The sequence below is a fragment of the Perognathus longimembris genome, chromosome 20, assembly GCF_023159225.1.
Source record: "Perognathus longimembris pacificus isolate PPM17 chromosome 20, ASM2315922v1, whole genome shotgun sequence".
NCBI lineage: Eukaryota > Metazoa > Chordata > Mammalia > Rodentia > Heteromyidae > Perognathus > Perognathus longimembris.
The window spans coordinates 25888094-25898800 of NC_063180.1; the positions used below are offsets into that span (position 1 = coordinate 25888094).

Consider the following 10707-nt stretch of genomic DNA (forward strand, 5'->3'; position numbering starts at 1 on the left):
ATAGGCAGGTAGAGAGGGTTTTTTTTTTTTTTGTCATTCCAACTCCCCACTTTGAGTTAATCCATTTTCCCCCTTTGGCTGCTCCTTAGATTCATGAGATTATCGATGAGTTTTTTGTTTTTAAACTGTGGCTGTTCGATCAGGGTTAGGTAAAGGTGGAGGAGGGACAGGAGGCTGAGGCTGGGTGTCGACAGGCATTCCATGACCGGCTAAAGGGTCTTTACTGTGGGTAGCACCATGGGAAGTGCTTCCGCTGGACATTGTAGCCCACTCCTGTAATCTAGAATTCAGAAGACTGAGGCAGGAGGATGGAAAGTTTGAGACCACCTCGCACTGTATAGCCAGATCATCTCTCAAAAACAAAAGAAACATAAAATCATCCTGGGTCTGGCGCACTGATGTAGCGGGTGTATCTCTGGGGTTCCGGAGGCCACGGAGAAGGGGGTCAGCAGAGGTGAAGGCAAGCATCCTAGGTGGTGAAGAACACCCGTGGCTTTGCCCGTGCAAGCTCAGTGTGTGGCCAGGGGGCTGCGTGTGGTTGGGACACAGGAGGGACCCTGTCTCGCAGCTCCTGCCCACGGGCTCCCACGGCCAGGACGGCTGCAGCGCCGGAACCTTGGTACGAGCGCGCGCGCTTCCGGCCGGCGCTCTTTCCCAGGGACGCCGCCGCCCCCCGCGTCCCCCCGCGCCCCCCAGTCCCGCGTCCCCGGCGCCGCCGGCCCGGAGCTGCCCGGAAGCTCGGTTCAGCCGCGGCGCTCGCCAGGGCAAGCCCGGGGCCGCCCGGGATCTCGGCCCGTTCCCCCCCGGACCCGAGAGGCCGCTGCACCGGGTACGGGGGCCGGGGTGGAGGGAGGAGCCAGCGGAGGGGCGCTGGGAGTGCCGGGCTCCTGGGGTACTGGGGGCCCAGGGCCACCACGGGAGGCGGGTGCCGGGGTCAGCGAAGGCAGGCAGGCCGAGCGCCGGGGCTGTGTGACCGGGGCGGGATGGAGACAGGCGAGGAGTGGAGATGTCAGCGCATCCAGAAGGGGGACCGGGCTGGCGACGGGAGGGTCCTTGAGGGTAGAGGAGCGGTGTCTGTGTCACAGGAGCCCAGGGGATGGAAGGCCTGGAATGTGTGTGCGTGTGCGTGCACGTGTGTGAAGCAGTAGCAAGATGGAGTCAGGGAGAAGACATCGATGAAGTAGCGGGCAAGGAAACGCGAAGTGCAGGAGCGGCACGGACGATCCAGGAGTGGAAAGTGGGGAACTGGGTTACTGGGGCTCGGGAGGGGCGAGGCCGCGGCGTCCGCGAGACGGATCGGCCTGAGGCAGCAGCGGGTCTCCGGGAGAGGTCGAAGTCAGAGCTGGAACCGAGCCATGGGGAAGGGGAAAGGACGACGGAGGAAGCCCCAGGGTGTGGAGCACCAGAGGCCCCGAGCAGTGAAGAGGGGGAAGGACGTGGAGATGGCGGGGTCGGGCGGGAGGCCTCGGAGGAAGGCCAGGTGCAGCTGGCCTCGGCCGAGCTTCGCTGAAGGCCGCCCCCGTCAGCCGGCCGGAACGTGGGGGGCCCGGGTCAGGGTCAGTGGCGCAGGAAGGGGCAGCAAAGGGGGACTTGCCCTTGCTGGAGGAAGATCGATCTTAACTCGAACTCTCCCCTCCGCCGCTCCCAGCTGCCGCTCCTGATGCTGCTGCTTCCGCCGCGGCCACCCCACCCTCGGTCCTCCTCTCCGGAGGTCATGGACCCACCGCCCCCCAAGACACCCCCTTTCCCCAAAGCGGAAGGCCCCTCCTCTGCTGCCTCTTCGGCGGCGGGGCCCCGGCCCCCGCGGCTGGGCCGCCACCTGCTCATCGACGCCAACGGGGTCCCCTACACGTACACGGTACCGCTGGAGGAGGAGCCGCGGGGCCCGCCGCCGCGCGAGGCACCCCCAGGCGAGCCCGGCCCTCGGAAGGGCTACAGCTGCCCCGAGTGTGCCCGAGTGTTTGCCAGCCCTCTGCGGCTGCAGAGCCACCGCGTGTCGCACTCGGACCTCAAGCCCTTTACGTGCGGCGCCTGCGGCAAGGCCTTCAAGCGCTCCAGCCACCTGTCGCGGCACCGCGCCACGCACCGTGCCCGCGCCGGCCCGCCGCACACCTGCCCGCTCTGCCCGCGCCGCTTCCAGGACGCCGCGGAGCTGGCGCAGCACGTGCGCCTGCACTGAGCCGGCCCCGCGCCGACCCCCGGTGCTGCCGAGGTCACTGCCTTACCCCGGGCCTCGGCTTCTCCGTCGACCCGGCGGAGAAGCAACGTCCTTCCCTCCCTCCCCCTCCCGTCTAGCTGTGTGATGTACACCAAAGTTTGTCGCCCCTCCCCGGGCCTGGAGCCAGTCGGAACTGGGCTCTCCCCCCTACCCCGGCTGGCCCCGCTGCGCTATGCGAGCCTCTGCGGGTGCGGTGACCTCGCTGAGCCGGGTTCCCCGGCCTCCCGCTCTCCGAGGTCGGGCACGGCCGGTCGTCGTCTGCGTGCGAGGCCTGACAAAGAAGCGCCGGCACGGTCCGGTTCGTTTCTACTCCCCTCGGATGCCCACGAACCCCTACTCATTTCTCAATAAACATTCCACACTCCGTTGCCAGGCTTGTACTTGCGTGCGTGTTGGGCGCCGTGGGAGGAAAGGGGGCCGAGATGGGACCGCGGACGCCCGGGAACCTTCCTCTCGGAGCGTGTTGTCGGCCGGAGCGCTTTCCCGAGGCCCCAAGCGCCCCGCCCCCGTCGTCTTCCCCGAGACCCTCTACTCTCTCCGCGTCCGTGCTCCCCTTTCCCGGGGCCGCCAGTTCCCGAGCACACCCAAAGGCCCCAAGTCCTGCGGCCGCCTGCACCTGCGGAGTAGCTCGGAACGGTCCGGAGTCGTCCGGACTCGAGAGGCTGCTGCACCGGTAGGGAGCGGGGGCGGAGGGAGCCGAGCGGCCGCCGGAGAGTGGCCCCGGGATGGGCGTGGCCTAGGCACCCGTGCGGGGCGTGGCCGCGGAGTGGGCGTGGCCCTGGCACCTGGATGGGCGGGGCTCAGAGTGGGCGCAGAGCGAGCTCGCCCCTAAAGTCTTCGAAAGGCTGGGGCCCGGGACCTAGGAAGATCAGGGTGCTGGGGGGCATAAGGGGGGTGAGGACGGCCGGGACCCGAGCGAACCGCGATGGATCTGCACTTAGACCGGGTCCGGGACCACAGGAGAGGCCTGGAGGTCCTGAGTGAGAGTGGGGTCTGGGTCGTCGGCAGGGTGCTGGAGTAGAGGGACCCCTTGCACCGACGGCAGCACCCCGAAGCATGGGAGCGAGAGACAGGTTGTACAGAGGGCCAGCCTGCCAGTGAGCCATGGAGCTCCGAGGACCGGGGAGAGCCCCGTGTGGAGGGTCACGGAGTTTAAAAGCGGGAAGGAGGACTAGAAGGCTGAGGAGTGGGGGGCCGCACTTCAAGGGGAAAGCACAACGTGATTCTGTGCTCCCTTATTTGGTAAGAACATTGCTTACCCCCTCTCCCATCCACCAGGCCTGAGACACTTCTCCGGATGCGAGTACTGCCATCTGGCTGCCCCCAGCCCCTGGCGCTTCTCTCTGTGGCGGCCATGGAGGCCGCTCTCCCTCCTCGGACAGGTGGGTCTTCAGATCACGGACCTTCCTCCACCGGATCTCCCCAGGCTTCGTCCCCGCCAAGGTCTAACCACTACCTCCTCATTGACACCCAGGGTGTCCCCTATACAGTGCTGGTGGATGAGGAGTCTCAGGGTGAGGCCGCGGCCCAGGGCCCTGCAGGTCAGAAAAAGTGCTACAGCTGCCCTGTATGCTCCAGGGTCTTCGAATACATGTCGTACCTCCAGCGCCACAGCATCACGCACTCGGAGGTGAAGCCTTTTCAGTGTGACACCTGCGGGAAGGCATTCAAGCGGGCCAGCCATCTGGCGCGGCACCACTCCATCCACCGGGTGGGTGGTGGGCGGCCCTACAGCTGCTCGCTGTGCCCACGCCGCTTCCGGGACGCGGGAGAGCTGGCCCAGCACAGCCGCATGCACTCGGGGGAGCGTCCCTTCCAGTGCCCGCACTGCCCGCGCCGCTTTATGGAGCAGAACACGCTGCAGAAGCATAGGCGGTGGAAGCACCCGTGAGCTGTCCCGTACACGGAGGACCGTGGGACTAAGGGAGCTGGGACTCCTGAGGCCCTCACACACCTGCCGCAGCTTCAGGCTGACTTCCTTGGTCCTGGATACATACACACAAGCCGGACTCTTCCCCCAGGGTGAGCCCTGTGTGGAGGAGTCCTCAGCATGATGGGGAGGCTACTGTGTGTCAGTGCCAGCCTGCAGGGATTGAGGCAGGAGCTGTGTAGAAAACTGTTCTGCCTCAGAAAACTCATTGGGGGTCCCATCCATGATGACCTTGGTGTTAGGGCCCTGATCTGCATAGGCCTGTCTCCCAACCAGCAAGACAATAAATCCCCCTGCCGCTCAGCATGTCCAATTAGCAGAGAGCAAGTACCTTCCTACTTGGGTCTTTGGCTGGCCTGGCTGGAGGAAGGAAGGTTAGCTCACTCTGGGGTTAGGTCTACCTCAGTTCTGAAGACCTGTGCCATCTAAAGAGTGTTTTTCAACTTTGTTTTATAACACAGTATACAAATTCACAAAAGGTATGTAAAACCAGTTTCTTTAACAAGTTACCATTAGTGTGTGCAGGACAGCGTGGTATTTTTTCCAATTATTTTAAAATACAGAGTCCATCATACTCTATTGATAGTAATACATTCTCTGCCCCTGAACCTGTAGTTTAAAGAACACGGATCTAGGGCAGGTGGCTCCCCCTGGACCGTGCAACCCAGGTTGCAGATTATTTGTAGAAGTGCACGTGGAAGGGAGAGCTCCTCCCCGCTTTTCTTTTGCTGGTTCTGAGGCTTGAGTTCAGGGCTTGGGTGCTGTCCCTGAGCTTCTTTTACTCAAGGCTACCGCTCTACTACTTGGGCCACAGTGACACTTCTGGCTTTGTCTGTGTATGTGGTACTGAGGAATCAAACACAGGACTTCATGCATGCTAGGCAAGCACTCTACCACTAAGCCACATTCCCAGCCCTTGGCCCGGGTTTTCTTGACACCCTTAGCAGAGTAAGGGCTCCGGTGCCTCCTGGAAACCATGCTGGTGAATGGCAGCAGGGGCCAATGAGGCTGAGTCTCAGGCTTAATAAACATCTGCCTTGTTGGTGTGTTTTTATTGCCTGTTTGTGCCAGGCACTGAGCTGGATCTCCCCTCTACTTTGACCTCTTGTGAAGTTTTAAGAACTACAGTCCCCTTTCCCCAAGTGGGAGTGTCTTATACTGTCTTGTGTTCATACTCCCTCCATCTGACCTCAGGTAATATTGACAATGCTGGGCTCCTGAGGCCTAAGTGGCAGGGTTCTGGGCATCCTAAGGAACCCTGAGGGACTGTCATCCTGGCAGGGGGGTGGTGTGGGGGGAATAAACAGTGGCTAGGATTGAAGCCTGACCAAGCCTGGCTGTTCTGTAGCCACCAGCTCCTACTAATCACCAACATGGAGTCGGGGCTGCGACTGTTTTGGGGTGTTTCAGTAAATCATCCCCCTCTTCACCCTGGCCCCCACAACTTGGGGGCTCCAGCTGAGGGAGATGGGACCGGGTGGCACCACACCAGCCAGTTCTCGAGGGACCATCAAGGATGCTACAGTCTCTCACACTTCCCTAACTCCTCAGGGCTGACTCGGCCCACCGGCACCTCACCATCACTGCAGGATGGGAATTTTGAGACGTTCCCTGCCGGGGATTTCGGAAGGGAGGGGGTGGTGCGCCCCAGACTGTAAGGGGCCATCGCGCAAGTGCGGCTCTGGCCTCCCCGCAAACGGCGGCCCTTACCTGGGCGCGGGGAATTCAGGAGGAGGCGCACCGGGCCCGGCTTGACCGTGTAAGACCCCGCGTCCCAGTCCGCCTCACAGGCCAGATTCAAGACTCATCTCCCCCCGACGCCCCGCCCGCTCGCGGGTGGGCGGGCGCTCCTTTCCGTTCCCCGAGATACTTTGCAGACGCTCCCCGGCGCCGCTGGTCCCTGGGCTGGATTCCGCGTGCGGGTGGGTGAGCGCGCGGGACCCGGGCCCCTCGGACCCTGGGGCTACGGGCGGGGGATGGTGGGCAGATTCCCACCGCTGGCCTGGTGTGTGTCCCTGTTGGGACTTTTCCATGACCGCCCCCCTCCCACTCGCGGGACAAAGGGCGGGGGCGCGCATGCGCATGTGCCTAGTTGCTGCCCCTCCTCCCCCCCCAGGAAGGGGCGCAGCTCGCCCACGCGAGGGCGGGGGAGGGGAGTGGGCCCATCCCCCCAGGAGGGGGATGGCTCCACTCTGCGCTTGGAAATTTGGGCGGCTTGTCCCCTGCACCTATGGGCTGCTTTTTGACTTGGAGATGGCCAGTGATGTGGGTCCTTCCGGTTCAGGCTAGGGTCCTGCTGTGTGAACCCCGTGAAGGACCCAGCAATTAGGGGCCCGTCCGTCTCCGCCCTCATAACCAGAAGCCCAGGTCCCCAGCGAACTTCTCACCCAGAATCTGATCTAGGTGTCTGGGCCTGCACTATAGGAGACGTGGAGTTTGAATCCTCAGCGTGTCCCCCTCTGCGCAGTATGGGTCCCCCTCCTCCCTCGGACCCAGGAGTCCAGGCCCGAGTTCCCTCTTCCCACCTCTCCCGGGATTGACCTCATTTGTGGCCGCTGTTTCTGTCCAGTGCCCCTGAGGCGCTCAGCTGCTGGGTCTGCAGAAAGCCTTGCTATGAATGACCGAAACAGCCCAAGGCGGACAAGTGAGACACTGGGTTCCCTTTCCTCCCCTTGACCATTCCCGCTGAGTCCTCCCTGGGGCGGCAGTGTGTGGGGTGTGTGTGTGTGAGGGGGGGGGATTGGCCAAGGGCCCCCTCTGGGGTGACCTATGTGGGCCTCTCTTCACAGTGAAGAACGAAGAAGAAGGCTTGGAGATCTCCATCCCTTTTGATGAGGCGCCCCATCTAGATTCTCAGATCTTGTACACTCTGAGCCCCACCGGGGCAAACTTTGAGGGTGAGCTGAGCAGCTTGTGCAGGGACTGATGTCAGCTGGGGGTGCTGACCTGACCTAGGATGTGACGGGAAGCCCTTCCCCTCTCTGCTTACCCCAGTGCCCCCGGAGGCCTCATCCCCCTCCCCAGTCCTGATGACTGCCATGAAGGCTCAGCTACACCTGGCCGTGGAGCGGAACTCGTGGTTGCAGAAGCGCATAGAGGACCTGGAGGAGGAGAGGGACTTCTTGCGGTGTCAGCTGGACAAGTTCATTTCCTCTGCCCGGGTGGATGCAGGTGGGGGCTTTGTTGGTGCTTCCAGCCCCCTTCCCAGGCACCTGGGACCCAGGAGACTTATCTCACGGTTGGGTGGCTAGGTGGGGACAGCCTCTTGACCCATCTTCTTGTGTGGGATGCCCTAAACACCTGTACAACCTGGTCTGTCTCATAAGTTTCCCCACTCAGGTTGTCTGCAGTCCCCATCAGACCTCGTTTTCTTATTTCCTAAGGAAAATATCCCTCATCTTGCTGAGGGGGCACACTGGTCCTTCTGGTTCTTCAGGAAATCCCTTGCCTCCATCCCAAACTTGTCTTCAAAGAGTATACACTTCGAGCCTCCTTCGGTGTCCCAGATTGGCTGGTTAAGGGACCTTCTTCCCACTTACCTAGTGTCTTGACTATTTAAGGGTTTTGTTTTTCCCCCCAAATAAGTTAACCCCCTTGCCTCCCCTAGGGGGCTTCTTTGGGTGGTCACAATGTGTCAACCCCAAACCCTGTGGCAGGGTTCCAGGAAGCACTGTCTTACTTGGCTCTAAAGTTTCAAGGTTAGTAACTGTCCAGCCTGGTTGATCATGCCCCAAAGCCACATTTGATGGACTGGATGCAGTGCCTGGCTTCCTTACTCCATCTCCCTCCCCAGACAGGCCTTCCCACCTGTGTTTTGGGGTACTGAAGTTCCCCCTCCACCCACCCAGGATGTAGCCACAGCTGGGCCCCTTGAGCTGGTAACACCGTGAGAGTCTGGGAAAAGGCTTGTGATGTTTGGGGGCTGACATGAAGACCCCAGCAATTAGGAGTCTGGACTAGGTCTCTATTTGCCATGCTGAAGGTCCATGCTGGGTGGCTGGGCCCCAGGGCTGCTGGACATTTTTGGAGTCTCCATCTCTTCTGTATTGCAGAGTCTACTCCACGGGGCACCAGCTAGGTTTCAGCTGGTACCTGGCCTCTGTGAGGATCATTAGCGGATCCCTGGCCCCAGATTAAGCTCTGGATTTTCCCTGAGGGTCTGACACCTGATACCCTGGGAGTCAACTCCACTGTCCAGAGGCCCTGGAAATCTGTTCTGGATTGGAACCTTAGTAGCAGATCCTCCTGCAGTCCTTGGCTTTGTCCTAGACAAGTTTAGGCACCTGGGAAAAATGCTTCTCCTTTCACTCACCTCCCTCAAACTCCACTTAGGTGGCTGGTGTGTGCACCGCTTCTTGTCTCTCTGGGGAGCAAGGCTGGCCTCCTTTCAGTGGCCTCCACGTGCCCAGGCTTATCCCTTTTTTTCTGATATGACATTTAGAATCTCTTCCCCAGAGGACCATAGCCGGCTGAAGCCAGGACCCAGGCGGGTTGATGGGGACAACCGGGCTGGGGCTGGAGGTGAGGCCTCAGACCCAGAGTCTGCAGCCTCCTCACTCAGTGGGGCATCTGAAGAAGGCAATGCCAGTGCCAGCGAGAGGAAGAGGCAGAAGCAGAAGGGAAGTGCTGGTCGGAGGTGCTTTGGGAAGCCCAAGGTCCGGGAGAGGCAGCGGGGTGAGTAGGGGGTATGGGATGGGATGTGACTCTTAGGGAGGTCCTCCTGCCTCTGCTTCTACATCTGTTAAGACCAGACCTGGCTCCATCTCTAGTGTTGATGGGTGGTCTTGAGTTTACATTTTGGTTTGCTTTCATCAGGAGGGTTACCCATGGCACCCCTTTAACTGACTGCATCATGGACTCCCCTCACAGCCTACACAGTAGCTTCACATAAAGCGGGAGCAGTGTGGGGTGATGGCTAAGGGTATTGTTGCTGGATTAGCCAAGAGGGCCTGCCTTCTTCACCAGCCCAAACTTCTGTCTCAATTTCTCTCATCTGCTTTCACCTCTTGTGTTTTGTTTTGTTCTCTCACCTCTTCTTCCTGCATTGGGCTCATCTGCTTTATCTTTCCTTCTTTGCCTCCACAATCTTTGTGTATGCCTTCCTGTACCTACCTGGGGCTTTCTCAGTCTTTCCGTGGTCCTCATGTCTTCCTCTCCCTGTCTGCCTACCTGGCTCCAGTGAAGGATGCTGATGGGGTCCTCTGCCGCTACAAGAAGATTCTGGGCACCTTCCAGAAGCTGAAGAGCATGTCTCGGGCCTTCGAGCACCACCGTGTGGACCGCAACACCGTGGCCCTGACCACACCCATTGCGGAGCTGCTCATTGTAGCCCCTGAGAAGCTGGCAGAGGTGGGGGTGTTTGACCCATCCAAGGAGCGCCTGCTCGAGTACTCCCGCCGTTGCTTCCTGGCACTGGACGACGAGACGCTCAAGAAGGTGCAGGCCCTCAAGAAGAATAAGCTGCTCCTGCCCATCACCTACCGCTTCAAGCGGTGATGCTGCAGGCTCAGCGCCCCGCCCTGGACCCATCGCTCACTCTTCCTGGGCCCGGCTCCGGGGGCTGGGCCAGGGCCACGCACTGCTCTTCCCGAGCTTAGGGGGCCAGGCGTGGGCCGCCAGATTGGGTTGTTCGCACCATCTTCATCCCACCCCGTCCGGAGGCCGCCTGGCCGGCCTCCCCTAACACGAGCTGCCCACTCGCATTCCATGTGAGACAGAGAATTATTCAGAGAATTTTAATTAAAGAGACATAAAAATTTGGAATAAACGGCACTCCAAGTCTTTGGGGGGGGGGGCGTGCCTGGAGGGAGGGGTGGCTGCCGCCAGTCACGGAGACCAGGATGGTCAGATGGTGACAGGCGACTGGGGTGTGGAACAGGTTGGAGCAGCACCAACAGCCCCCCTCCCAAGAAAATAGGAGGTGCTGACCCCATAAGGGAGCCAGGGCCACCAACCCTCGGGCTATCTGGATTAAACAAGCTACGCCACTGGCGAAACCCGATCGTGTCCAGAGGCAGCTGGCACGGGGTGGCCCTGGGGAACAAGAGGCAGGTGTGCAAAGACAAGGCCATCTCACCAGGGGACAGTAAAGCCATAGCCGTTCAAGTTTCTTTTCTTTTTTGGCCGGCCCTGGCTTGAACTCAGGGCCTGGGCACTGTCCCTGAGTGTATTTGAGTAAAAGACTAAAGGTCTACCACTTGAGCCACAGCGCTATTTCCAATTTCTTCTAAATAGTTCATTGGAGATCAGAGTTTCCCGGACGTTCCTGCCCGGGCTGGCTTCGAACCGGGACCCTTGAATCGAATCTCAGCCTCCTGAGTCGCGAGGATTACGGGTCTGAGACGCGGGCGCCCGGGTTTCCTTCAAATACTTCAGCTCCCAAGTGTGTGAATGCCGTGGCGGGGTGGAAGTGCGTCCGCGCGGTTGCCAAGGCAACTCGACCAGGGCAGCCCGCCTAACCGTCCGGAATTGAGTACCTCCACGGGGAGGGGGAAGGAGACGGGGAGAGCGACAGAAAAGAGAGCAAGGCGCGCGCGAGAAAAAGATATCCCACGCATGC

At 60.7% G+C, this 10707-nt stretch overlaps 3 protein-coding genes across 10 annotated transcripts; all 3 read left to right on the forward strand.

Moving 5' to 3' along the window:
• Positions 1–218: 218 nt before the first annotated feature.
• Znf580 (zinc finger protein 580) lies at positions 219–2602 on the forward strand. 2 transcript variants are annotated; one of them, XM_048329696.1, is made up of 2 exons: positions 219–829; positions 1649–2602. In XM_048329696.1, the coding sequence occupies exon 2, from the start codon at positions 1661–1663 to the stop codon at positions 2177–2179; it is 519 nt and encodes a 172-aa protein (XP_048185653.1). In that variant the 5' UTR covers positions 219–829; positions 1649–1660; the 3' UTR covers positions 2180–2602. The 2 variants fall into 2 exon arrangements, with proteins under 2 accessions (XP_048185653.1, XP_048185654.1); XM_048329697.1 differs by lacking the exon at positions 219–829 and adding an exon at positions 852–892.
• Positions 2603–2625: 23 nt separating this feature from the next.
• On the forward strand, positions 2626–4942 carry Znf581 (zinc finger protein 581). 2 transcript variants are annotated; one of them, XM_048329694.1, is made up of 2 exons: positions 2626–2891; positions 3497–4942. In XM_048329694.1, the coding sequence occupies exons 1-2, from the start codon at positions 2641–2643 to the stop codon at positions 4107–4109; spliced, it is 864 nt and encodes a 287-aa protein (XP_048185651.1). In that variant the 5' UTR covers positions 2626–2640; the 3' UTR covers positions 4110–4942. The 2 variants fall into 2 exon arrangements, with proteins under 2 accessions (XP_048185651.1, XP_048185652.1); XM_048329695.1 differs by lacking the exon at positions 2626–2891 and adding an exon at positions 3194–3315.
• A 797-nt stretch (positions 4943–5739) lies between these two features.
• Positions 5740–9915, forward strand: Ccdc106 (coiled-coil domain containing 106). Of its 6 annotated transcripts, none has more exons than XM_048329594.1 (6): positions 5740–5907; positions 6718–6792; positions 6938–7045; positions 7143–7319; positions 8604–8822; positions 9328–9915. In XM_048329594.1, the coding sequence occupies exons 2-6, from the start codon at positions 6762–6764 to the stop codon at positions 9642–9644; spliced, it is 852 nt and encodes a 283-aa protein (XP_048185551.1). In that variant the 5' UTR covers positions 5740–5907; positions 6718–6761; the 3' UTR covers positions 9645–9915. The 6 variants fall into 6 exon arrangements, with proteins under 6 accessions (XP_048185551.1, XP_048185553.1, XP_048185555.1 ...); XM_048329596.1 differs by lacking the exon at positions 5740–5907 and adding an exon at positions 5926–6074 and having other exon boundaries at positions 6573–6792; XM_048329598.1 differs by lacking the exon at positions 5740–5907 and adding an exon at positions 5926–6070 and having other exon boundaries at positions 6573–6792.
• The last annotated feature ends 792 nt before the right edge of the window (positions 9916–10707 follow it).